Below are 13,450 nucleotides of genomic sequence, written 5' to 3'. Positions count from 1 at the left end.
TGGTAAGTTACCTGATAGTTAAATCAGATGTCTATCTTTGTCCAATGTAAAGGATAAACAATGACGTACATATGATTTAACTATTAGGTAGTTTACCAACAGGCTGGAACAACCAGCCCTTAAAAGAAGATACGCTTTTGTATTTATCGATAAATTGATTAAAAATAAATTGTTTAGATATTTTATAGCAACATTTACACAGTACCTATTTATAATACATAACATAATACTAAATATATTTAAGACATTTAAAAATCTATTGCTTCTCTTTGTATTGCGTTATGCAAATTTTATACATTGTGTTTATTATTTGTTGCTCATAATATTAATTATTCCTCTGCTTAAATTAATAGATGTAACGCTTATTTTTCAAATGTAAACATAATAGGGTAAATAGAAGCAATTTAACGAGAATTAGAATTAGGAGAATCAGATTTTGATCTTTACCAACGACTTCGAGAAATCCAGTGATGCTGGACATCGGGTCAGTATTAACCTGGCACATGTACCAACCGCTGTCGGTCTTGCGCGTGTCTTTTATGTGCAAAGACCACAAACGATGGCCAATATGTGTCACAGAGATCCGATGATTCTTCGTGATAACGTGACCTGCTATCGTCAGAATCGTCTGCGTATCGACTCGTAGCCACGCTACCTGCAACACAAATCACATAATGGGTCAAGTAAATAATCCATTTAAATAAAATTTCGCAAACAGCGCCGTACGCGTTATGCCGGTCCAAATGCCTTGTTTATATATCGAATTTTTTGGAAATGTATAACACATCAGAGAGAGAATTTCAATTTAATTATAGTCCATGTTAAAAATGCTACGTAATGGAAGTTATGTATTATATACATGTAGTAGATAAATTAATTCGTGTTGACAGACGAATGATTGCTAAAGATGAAACAAGGAAAATATCGAAAAAAAAAATACAAAAGTAGGAATGTTATTTTACAATAATAGAGTTTCCATTTTAATTGGCTTCTACCAGCGATGCGTACACCAATATTTTTGAAATTATTTTTAAATGTCTATAGATATATTTTTATTCTCAAAATACATCTTCCACGTTTTTAATATAATAACCTTAATTAATATCGATATTTCGAATTACGCTTTGTTAATTCCTATCTGGAATTAATTACAGAAATAATATTGAAATAAGAAAGTGTCGGTTAAAATTTAACGACGCGACTTCTTCGATTGGAAAAAAAATAATCATATACATTTGCTAAGCATTTTGAGACACGCACTTCAGCATATAGGCGAAATTAAATTGTCGAGATGCACATTCCATATCCAGCTTTCCCGCTGCACTATCATATTCAGAGTGATAACAGACGCTTCGCGCGCTAGGTAGGTACTTTAGCCTGTTGCAAGCTGCGTTAGCAGAGTTAATATTTTATCATATCGTTGTAAAACAGATTTACATTACAAATTTTGTCCGACAAGAAAAGAAAATTGCGTTTGGAGAAAAATCTTCAATTAATTTTGTTAAACGCAGTAATTAGCGATTGTTAAAAAAAGATAACACAAAATATATTTTTACTATAATTTTATATCAGTCATGGTTTTATAACTGTGATAGTTTTCACATTTCTACAATATTATTTTATAAAAATATAACTCAAACTTCAATATTAAGCAATAATAAGAGAATGTCTGAGCATTTCAAACAGAACTATAGTCATATATTTCCAAATTTGGGTTTTATAATTGAAACAATGTGTTAAATTTCTCGCCTAATATTCAAGAATACGTCAAAGTTACAAATGTCAAGCTAGCTATTATGTTGAGAAACCAAATCAACGGGAATAATAATGTGTGCGACCTAGTTACCGCTTTACCTGTCTCTTGCATTTTCCGACAAAAGCACACACAATTCTTTTATCTGATCCAATATTCGCGAAATACAGCACCATGAAACACATCTATGGCTTTGCAGATCGCATCGCGACCTAGCCAGGATATCTCGTTAAAAAAATAAACAGTATTCTTATTCTTCGTACTTATTCTTTGTAGAAAAAAAAAGAGAGAAACAATGATCTCTCTAGAATGATGTCGTACTGTCGTACACGGTTTTACTTATGGATGTCCGTTGCAAGTCTTCCGCTTTCCGTACGCCACATCCCTCCTTCCCTGTCCCCGACCATCATCGCCTCAACCATCGTCTTTCCCGTCCTCATTGCGGAAGCTGTCAACGCGTCTCATCGCCCAAGTGCTACCGACAATGTACTCGAAGCTTACCAACTACGCTCGTAACGTAAAGAAAGCGGGGATGGAGAAAGAGAGAGGAAGAGAAGGGAAGAAAGAAAGAAAGAGAAAAAGAGAGATACAGCAAAAGAGAGTCAGAAAGAGAAAAACGAAAAAAAAAGAATTCATTGTTAACGCCAAAGTCGTAATACCCTCGGCGCCGTTTTAGAGCACGCAACATTCGTCTCTATATGCTCTTCTACATCCACTCGGCCTGTAGGCAAGGTGTGCCGCGTACAACGCGTATCCGCCACGTGTCCCGTGTGTGCCGGACAGGCGTAATAGGTGCTCTAGTCACGAAGAATGACGAAAACGAGTAAAAAGAAGAACGTTTTCCAGAGAGCGCGATTCGAGGACGAGGACGAGAGTAGAAAAGCGGTGGTTATGTCCATCGAGAAAGAAACCTGGGAAAAGAAGGTGCCGGGGTGTAGCGAGCGGTGAAGCGCGGACGATGAAGGGAGAGAGGCCAGAACGGTTGTAAATTGTGTGCTCAAGACGGGGGGGGGGGATGCAAGAGCTCTCGGGGTTGATAGAAGAGACGTGGTGCAGCGCGGGCGCGGGCGCGCGCGCGAGTGCCTATATACATATATGCATATACATTCCGTTTTCTTTTTCCTTCTCTCTCCGAGAGAGTATCTGGTGGTATCGGTGCATATACGCGCCTATTACGTACGCATGACGAGCTCTATGAGCGCGCGTAATGGAAGCGCATCGTTCTCCTTCACCCCGCTCGTGAGCAGCCGTCGGCTGCAATTACTCAAGCTCGTGTATATGACCGAAATGCAAGTGCCGCGAACGCACGTATATAGCGGCGCGCGGGCGTCGCGGAAGCGGCGCGACGCGGCGCGGAACGGCAGGTTTCGCTTTTACAAACGATCCGTTTCTGCGGTAATGATATAATTGCGCCTGTCGCAGCGTAATCTCGCCGCGCGCGTCTCAGTGCGCGTTCACCGGGCCCGTGTCTGAATAAACGCCGCGGAATTCTCTCGTTCTTCTATTCTTCTTTTCCTCGCATCCATCCCACCGCTACAACCGCCAACGACGGCAACACTTCCGTATCTACTTTTGTTTTTTGTTGTTTTTTTTTTTCGTTTCGGCCACTGTTGTGTTTCCTGCCTTAGACGTGCCATGACCAACCGGTTCGCCAGTTGAAAGCGGGCGAGAGGAAATCAGAACTCGGCGGCAACTCTTTATTTTCGTTTACGTCAGTCGGTTGCACGAGACGATACCTGTGTATACCTACCTACCTACCCTTTTTTTTACTAACACTCTTTTCTCAGCGTTCCCCGTCCCTTCCTCTCCCCTTGTCAAGCGCTCGATGCACCCGTTACACCACCCTCCGCCTCATCTCTTTTAGTTGCGGCAAGGTATGGAAGGTATATACGCGAGTAGTTCTTTAATTTCGCGAAATATCTTCCCGAGAGGCACGGCCGCTTTCGCGACTCGGACTCGCGCGGTGAAAAATGACTCGGTGCAAGTTCGCCTCGAGGGTGTACCGTGTCGTGGCCCTCGGACGATCGCTCATCCTTTCTCCTTCGATTTCTCTTCCGTTCGCGTGTGCTCGTGCAATCGTCGCCGGATGTAAGCGACGGTGGAGAACGCTGCGCAATGAATACATCGAAGCAACGTCGGCAAGTAAGGCGAGATCTCGATATATATACGATATTTTTAGAGAGAATAATTATTTATATGATTTCCTTGGGATCCTATATCGGGTTAACAAGATTTAGCGGTACTCTTAATTATTGTCAAGTACCGCTTCCAGTGACAGCACTAGTTGACGTAATTCTATTTATTTGACTAATTGGATGGTACAGCGAATCGTGTCCGCGCACGCGCGCGCGTTACCGCGAGTGCTTTTAAATAATTAGATTACACACGTATATGACACACAAATCCACGTGCGTTAATATCCTACAGCGCATAAAGCTACAAATAGTATCTCAAAAATGTTTCGTGCGCGCTTTACGCGGGCATTATTTAAAATTACGCTATGACTTTCCAAATATATACGAGTTAATTTTACTTGCTGGCATTGTTTTTGCGATTAGAGTTCGTAAAACGTTTAGAAAAGGTAAAATGTGGATGGGAAGTAGCGGCATAAACGTGTGGCGCGTAACGCTACACACGTACACACATATACCTGCAATACGACACACAGTGAGAAATTAAAACTGCATTACGAGTTATATACGAGCGCCTCTTATATATGATACATTACATCGCCTGAATATCGTTACGCCTAAAGAGATAGTCTTTAGACGCGCGCAACGTCGTGCGCGATATGAATAAAAAATAGTGTTTTTTTTCTCCCCGCCGCGCCGACGCGCAATGTGTACCGTACCTACAACAGCGGCGCGTAATTACTCGTAGCTCACGACCGATGGCTTACGAAGAAAAACGAAAAGACAGTGATTCGTATTTACCCGCCAGTGCAGCTCGAAGGTGCTCAAATATTTTAACAAGATACGAGCGCGGCCAAGCGATTTTCCGACATAATAACTTATCCAGAAGAGGGAACTGTATTCGACGCGCCGCTTCGACTACGACCTCGAAGGAATATCGCGTGAAATTTTCGATACGGCTTAATAGCCGAGCGTTGTGCTTTCATCTAATTTAATGGCGCTAATCGATTAACGATAATGCAATATCTACTTTCATCTGATACATCAATTAAAATGAAATTTGTTGCAATTTAAATAAGATATGAAGATTTTGTTGTACATCATTTGCATCTTCGAAATATTTTGTCGATTGATAGTAATATCAGGAGAGAAATAATTTGGTAAATGAATTTAAATTATATAATCAACGTATTAAAATGAAATATTTACATTTGAATGTGGATTATGGATGTTATTCACGCACTGCCATAAACAAATTTCAATTATTTGCGAATAATGTAATTAAAGCATTTTATTTTTTTTTTTTAATATAAAACGCATAAAACAAATAAAATAAAAAATCTCGTTTGCTTCCTTTTTGAAGCAAGTGATATACTATCGTCTACGTAACGTGAGAGGGTGATTTACTGTTTGTGATATCACGACAATGTATGTCGTGTTGCTAATTCGCAAAACAAAGCGTCATTAAAAGGAAATCGGCCAGCTTGCGCGCGTGCTCGCGTTTATTAAAGGCAAATATATTAAACTTATCCCAGCAACAAAACAAGTTTTATCGGTTATTCAAGTTTTCTAGCAGCATGCTGAAAAACGTTGAATATTCTGGTGTGTAAATATTGGAAAAGTCTAACCGTGGCAGAGCGGTTATACTGTTAAACGGCCGTGATATGGTAATAATCACGCCGGCATAGCGCTCGCGGTTGAAACGTCTAACGCACGTCATTCACACTTCGATCATTGTGTACGTACGCATTGAAAAATTTAAAAATATGACATACGTGATAAAGAAAATATGCACGTTAAAGCGCGCATAATTCATAGCGACAGTATCAATTTTTTTCCTATGTTTTAATAAAAATACTCACATGCATCTGCTTTTATTACATTTAAGAATAAATTCAGGTATATACATATGTTATTTTAATATTTCCAATAATACACATTATTATTTCAATATATTAAATGGTTGGTTTTTTTGCACACTTAAATTCTTATTCTAATTCTAATTTCTAGTTTCTGAGCCCTAGTTGTTTAATAAATTTCAGAATTGTGTTATATACTTTTTAGATTTTAATACATAAAACCTGCTTATTGATGTTATATTCAGTATGTTTTATTACGCTGAATAAGCTTTGTTCTGTTAAAAAGGATTGCGTTAATATTTCCGCTAATAATTACCGAATTCACGCGAAAATCAAATTCGATTAGCGTTTAATTTGTTTCGCCTGTTACAATTAAAAATTTATTTTTCCGTAAATATATCATGTAAATATTGATATTCAACTGCATTTAAAATTATATGGCTTGTATGTGAATTGCCCTAAAATAACTTATATTTTAATTTAAAAATGATTAAAATGTGCATAATATCAAATTACAATTGTTTTCAAATTGCCCATATTACAGCTCAGAAACTATAAGCAATTAAAAAATAAATTTTAGCAAATAAAGTTTTGACGACGTAAATTAACGTAAAAAAATTTCATTTTTTATTTAATTTTAAAAAGTTGGAATATTAATTCTATTATTAATCAATTACTTAAAATTGAAAACTGAAAAATAATGACAGACTACTTACTATCAAGTTTTTGCTATAAAAAAAATTTAGTTTTGTTGCATAATATATATGGCTTGATGGAAAAAGGTATTATACTAATTTAATTAAAATGTCATTCATTAAATTGCTCTTATTTCAGAAACAATGTTTATGACATGCACGCAGTAAACTCATCCAGGTGTAACGACTTTAAACGTAACTCGCCATGAACAAGTCACAGAGTATTTTACCTTTGTAGAATATATTTTGCGCATGATTGTTAAACATATCTGTTGCCATAGCGTTCGAACAACAGGAAGACTACCTAATACGGGATCGGGTTAGAAGTTGGTACTATCACGTTATCAGAGAACGCAAAGATAAGCATCTGTCCGCAGCATCAAAGTTTGCGTGGACAGAGCGACGAAATAGTCGGTGAATTCGATGCAAGTTGTACAGACGGATAATTAGCCCCTAGTGGTACAATCGGCATAATTATTGTTCACTGCGGCTTACCCTCCCACACTTTCCTCCGGGAGTGCTCCGCTCCCACTCTCTTTCTCTCTTTCTCCCTTTCACTACCTCTCTATCACTCTACCCCCATCGTACTCTCTTTGGTTCGACGTTTTACAACTACCATCAAACGCACCAACCACTGACAAAACACACGATCGCATTAATGAGCCCAACAAGAGCCGATTGAACCTGTTTTGCCTAAACAAGGAATGCCCTGTTAATTGTAATCGCTCGTCAACCACGGACGCGCTAATTACAAAGGCAATCATCGTAACGAATGTCAAATACAGATAACGCTATCCCCGGTCGTTTGTGTTCCCGTGGACGGACAGACACGTAATTCCTAAAGCCCGCGTTCTACGACTTATTTGTCTAGCGCATTACCATTAACCTAGTTATGTGCAATAAGAAGTGCCTCCCACTTACGTGTAAGCTGTAATGTGCACCTCCTGTCAACGGCCGTGCTGATTACCAAAACAATCGGTGTAATAAATGGCACATATAATCGTTGAGCGCCTTCATAGAATTAAGCAGGACATAAAAATCGGACGCATGTTTTTAAAATGATAATAAATTATTAAAATGCGTGTATCAATCAGATTGTATTAAACATCAAGCGTATAACATATAACGTATATAACGAAGAAGAGTCACTAGGCATAATATTTATAAATATGAATAAAACATCCATGATTTCATGTTACAAGCTTTGACAGTTTTCTTATAGCTGAATTTGTTTGATAAATTTCGTAGTAAAAAAAGTAAATACATACAAAAAATATTAATGTATTAAAGATAAATAAAAAGTAAAAAATATATTTAAAATTTGCTATGTTTAAATGGATTTTATATACATACATATGTTCCGTTTTATGTGAATGCTATTTAGTTTAACTTACCGCAATCTATTAAAAGTGCTTGATACCTTGAACCAAGTAATCATAAGTTGAGTACTTAAGTTATCCTCCTATAACTCGAAAGCCTCCGCTTGTTTGCAACAAATTTGTAGTTCTGCACTAAATTCTAAACTGCTTCATTATTCAAAATAAACAATCCTTTCATCGAAGATTGCATTACTTTACGCTAAAGCGATCGAAACTTATCAGCTTCGAAAATAAACGTACTTCCGATATTGTTGGCCGTTAAGTTAAGTAGGTCAGTAATAGCCTACGGCGTATTCTTGTTACTTCCGAAGCTGATAAGTTATAAGTTATCGCAAAGCGACATTGACAGCACATTTTCTACTCGTCTATTTGATTGCATCATTTATAAGAAAGAAAGGATCGTATGGCACACGATTAAAAAATAGCCTGTGCTATCAAAGCGAAAACGATTAAGAATGTCATTATATCGCAGATACTGTTGGACATGCTATATCTAAAGCTGTCAGTTTTTTGTCCTTTATTTCTCTTGTATTTAAAAAAACAATCTGCTCGTATTTATCGATTAAAAGCTAACTGGTCAGCCATGGACGGACAAAAAACATTCTACACATAAAGAAACTGTGCACACACGTTATCCGTGTCGCACGGATTGCGAGGTTTTCCTTTCACTAGAAAAATACGAGTGGCTGTATAGTTTCGATCGACGATGTAAAATTGCCAAAAGCTCGAGTGTTCACGATGTAAATCATACAGTCGTTCTCCAAATAAAAAGAAATTCTCCAAACAACGTTACTCAAAGGCATTCAAAAAGAGAACATAATTTTTAGGTAAAACAGTAACTCTGTTTAGTACATCTCATAAAATGCTTTGCAAAAGCACTTTAACTGAACCTATCTAATATTTGGTGTATCATCTATCGGCTTGATTTTCTATTATTATTACGTGATGTGAGACGAAACGAAGAATTTCAGCGAAGATCGCCGAAAAGGAGGGAGGAAAACCTTCTTTCTTCTTTCTCGCTGGTAAATCAAAACAGAGATTGGCCGAAATAAAAGCGAGCCAATTTCATCGTGTAACGTTCAGTTGTCTCGCCAACTGGTGTATCGAGCTAATATACGCTCGCTGCTTATGCGCCCTTTACACGAACTCACGGCGCGCCGCAACACGCTCGCGGGCTAGCGCCAAGATATCTGTCAAACATCCCTCGGCAGAAAGCGTCCTAGAGAGAGAACGCGTTCTTCCTCGTCTTCTTCCCCCTCGCCAGTCCCCTTCCCCGTCAGACATCATTTTTCATATCTCGACCCCTAAGAATATCCGACGACGGGTGACGTCCTCCAACCCCCCAACGTTGACAATGTGCTGCGTTGATTGAATCGTCGAACGTCAAGGCGCGTTCTCCGCCTCTGACTCTCTGTCTCTTTTCCTCTCTTCCTTCCGCTCTATCTTCCCTTTACCTTAGTCGCTCTATAACTCGCTCCTCTCCTTTCCTTCCCTTTCTTTCTCCATTTCCCTCTCTCTCTTGTTCCAGTCCATTGCCTTATTCCTAACCGAGATTCAACCTCGCGGCACGATCCTTAGTGAGATCGCGCTTAGTAATTCACGCGGCGCAACCGCTCGTGTAACGTCAATTGCTTTGATACGCTGAAGACTGCGCGGTCAATCCGGATATTTGCCGCATACCAATGTTGCCGATCCCATCGTCGTAAAACGCTTTCCAATTTCAGTTTCGACGTTGACGCAGTGGAGAACATCGTAGTTTTGGTCTAGGTCAGACACGACGTTGCTTATCTTGCAGCGTGCCATCGATGTGTGTGTGTGTGCATGCGAGTTATATAGTTAATAAAGTTAAATGTGTAGTTATAATAAAGTTGAATATGTAGGAAGCAACATTGAATACATAAAAATAAAATAGGATTTATAAAGACATAATTGTGTTATTGGAGAACATATTTTTTTAAAGACAGAATCTGATTTTACTTTTTATTCTACTTTTTCTTTCTTATTTTTATTTTATATTTGCAAAATAATATTATTATATAAATACAATATAAGACAGAATAAATTCGATTTACTTACTGTTTCATACATTTTGCCATATAACAAAATGGATTTTCTTATAAAACGACAGTTATTTCGAGGATAAAAGTCTAAGAAATTCGTGCACATATCTGTCCGTGGTGTCCAGATTAATTTTCTCTTTTGACCAGAAAAGGGAAGCCACATGACGTACCACCGAAGAAGTGGCCGTTGAGTTTGTATTCCTTTGCCGGTCATGCGCTCTGTCTTTGTCAGAAGAAAGCATTAATGCCCCAGTCCGCGCGCGAGCATTCTTCTGGACCCTGACTCTATAGCGAAACGTTAAGCGTTTAATAATTTGTAATCGTGTGCGCGCCGCGCGCGGGAGGGTTGCATCGTGTAGCGGAAAGTCGGATAGACATAAAAATATATCCGCTCTTATTCCGTTTTGCTTTGAACGTAAACTCGCCGCGCAAGCACTGCAGTCGAGCGGTTTAGCACAAGAGAAATTCAAAGGAAATACTTAAAAGCGGTGAAAACTGACGCTAATGGAATTTCGTTGTAACTGACACTTTTTTTTGCGCCTTTGTAGTGCGGCGACTGTACTCAGAATTATGAACCAGATCGGGTTTTGCGGTCGAAATAAAAACTCTGCGAAGTAATATTCCAGTTAAGTGAGACAGCGCAGACGAGACATTTTTTTTCGATAATACAATATTCACAGTACAGTGCAATTATACATATTGGCTACATCTTTGTAAATTTAAAATTTGTCAATTGTGACGAGTACATTATTTATTTTATTTAGTAAAATACCGTTTTAAAATAGCATAACAAAAGTTAATACAGTATGTGATATGTGAAATTACCTTGAAGATTTAATCTTAAGCGAAACTCATAAAGATTATAATGCCATATGAGGGGTAATATTATCCTGCGTCTGAATTTCTGAAAAATATTCTATTAATATATTATTATAAAGTATATATACTTATAAATATAGTATATTTAATAGAATTACAAGCACTAAAAAATTTTATATTATTAAGGATAGTTATATTTTTATAGATAGCAGAAATTAAAAATAAAAATATATAAGTAATAAAAATTAATTAATATTTACAAATTATAAGCTGTCATATGAATTTCACTTTATGGGGACCAAGAAAGCTAATGAAATATACGCATATGTAAATCAGTATGTTTTCTTTCAAACGAATGCATGCCGTACACGACATTCCTTTGGCGCTATTCTAGTTTAATGATGTGTGTATGAGCAAAAAAAAACCGCGGCACCGCTGGTGGACCATTTGGCTCTCTCTTAATTTGTCTCTCGCGTAGACGAGTTGGAACACGACCCTGACGCGCGAAATTTCACAAGGAGACGGCAATTACTGCTAGCGTGGTTAATAGCTATAGTGCATTCGCCGTTGACTTATTTCATATTCATTAAAACGAGGTTTAATTTCATGGAATATAATCGAGTTTTTCTAAATAAGAACTGTATGTTACGCATTTTCGCTCATTTCAGCGAGCTACAAAATTAATTTGGACGAGATGATTCTCTTGATAAAAGTTTTTATATTCCATCATATTAATTATATTTTTCCTTCACTTATTATTACAAGTGTACATTGTTATCGCACATTGATCAATATCATTAATAGTGTACTTTTAAATGTAATTTGAATTTAATTCTAATTTTATTCTAACTTTTGCAAAATTTTGGAAAAATTTAAAAATTGTCCTAAATTACAAAAAGATAAGAAAAGAGAGAAGGAGAGATAGAGGAAGAATTGTAAAAAATAAAATAAAAAAATATATTATATTCCTAAAATTTCTTTAAACATAAATTTATTCTAATTATAAGCTAGCATTGATGATAGAAACAACATAACAAAAATTTTTGTAACATGTGATTTACATTATGACTCTGAGCATGACTAATAATGTAAAACTGAGTCAGCAACAATGTATGCATTTATGTGCAGATAATAGAAGCCTTTTATTTCTCTAGAACTGATTTTAAGATTCTTTAATCTTCGTACTTCACACGCAATATCGAAGTAGATTGCGTTAAAACGCATTTGGCGACAAATTGTACTGATTACTCGTCACGTAATTATCTTTATCACATTTCCATTTTGAAAGCCGTACCATCTGTCGTAATTTTCAGGACTGCCGCTAATAGTGGTGCTCAATAATTCATTAGACAGTACCTGGGTAATTATCGAAACTCTGTTTAATGTTTCAATCGCGTTCTTCATGTTTCGTATTCCTCGCGAACTTTTGTTTCTCCCCGTTTCGCTCCCTTCTCCCGTAGGGTCTCCCAATGAGCGTGTGACAAGTCGCGGCAATGACATTTTACTTTACTCGCCGGCTCATTGTCTTGCCATTTCACCCGCAAAATGTCGCGACTCCGACGCGCCGTGCAACGAGAAGCTTACGAAAATGTCATACCTTCGTCTCAAAGTCCCTACCCGCGCCATCCCAGCCAATGTCGTTTCGCATTTTTCGAGCTCACTACGCTTCAGCCTGGGTTTATTTTCAGGCGCGGTTGCATACGTTTCGCGGAGGTATGCCGCCGGCATGATGCACCTTGCATCCGAGAGGAGACAGAAAATAAACGGTAGAAGTGTTTCAGATATTTGCCTTTTGGATAAGGCAACCGATGGGTCGGGCATTAACATGTGGATTATTATGATGAAACAAGTGGAAAAATTTTCATCGCGCCTTTTTATAGACGCTATATTCTACGAAAAAAATGACCGAGTGATATAATACAGCAAAAAATATAAATTAAATTACGCATGTTCACAAAACATCTTAAAATATGAGACTTATAAGTATATCTATCTTTCGCAATCTCCCTTTCTTTTTATACAATTATTTGAATCGAAATTAGCCATTAAAAATTTTCTTATTCTTCAAAAATAAAATTCGTTAATTGCAATATAAAACCAATTGTGATAAAATAAATAGATAGTATTAATTTGCATAACAAATTTTCTAAGATAGTATTTTTAATTTAAAAATATGCATTATATTTGTAAGAAATATATTTCTGTGTCGTCAAATTTGTAACAATATTTAATATTAAGACGCAAATTTAAATAATAAGCTAGATTTATAATAAGCTCGAATTTTCTTATCGAGAAACATTTATAATGATAATGATAACTGACAAAGTACTTGGGAAAATTCTTCAACAGATAGTGCAATTCACCATTATTTCGCGCTTTATCGATTTTTCTAGCGTATCTGTGGCTCTCCGAGTGACGATAAATTAATGTGAGGTGCAATTCCAAACGGTACCGTTAATCCTCCTTATGACGAAGTCGGAGAATGCATTCATTTGGGAATGTCAGAAAAATTACAAAGTTTCTTAATGCGGAAGCTCGACGCGGTGACCTGCGGATGATGTTACAATTTGCTCAAGGCGATGCCGTTTATTTCGCCGACCGATAACCATATTTTATACGTATGCGACGCGGTATAGTTAATGGTAGAATCATTAATCAAGCGATTATGACGTATAGAATGAACCAATTTGACAGAGTAATTTATTCTTTCTACTGAATTTCCCTACTTACACAGAGGCAAAATTTTAAATAGC

At 37.2% G+C, this 13,450-nt stretch overlaps 1 protein-coding gene across 1 annotated transcript in view; it reads right to left on the bottom strand.

Moving 5' to 3' along the window:
* LOC139822919 (protein amalgam) overlaps positions 1-13,450 on the bottom strand; it is an 80,628-nt gene that overhangs the window by 25,852 nt on the left and 41,326 nt on the right. Inside the window, exon 3 of the mRNA XM_071795108.1 lies at positions 448-655. Coding sequence (XP_071651209.1) covers positions 448-655 — 208 coding nt within the window. The remainder of the gene's footprint in view (positions 1-447; positions 656-13,450) is intronic.

Source organism: Temnothorax longispinosus, chromosome 12 (assembly GCF_030848805.1).
Source record: "Temnothorax longispinosus isolate EJ_2023e chromosome 12, Tlon_JGU_v1, whole genome shotgun sequence".
Lineage (NCBI taxonomy): Eukaryota > Metazoa > Arthropoda > Insecta > Hymenoptera > Formicidae > Temnothorax > Temnothorax longispinosus.
This window is presented reverse-complemented; position numbering and strand designations above follow the sequence as displayed.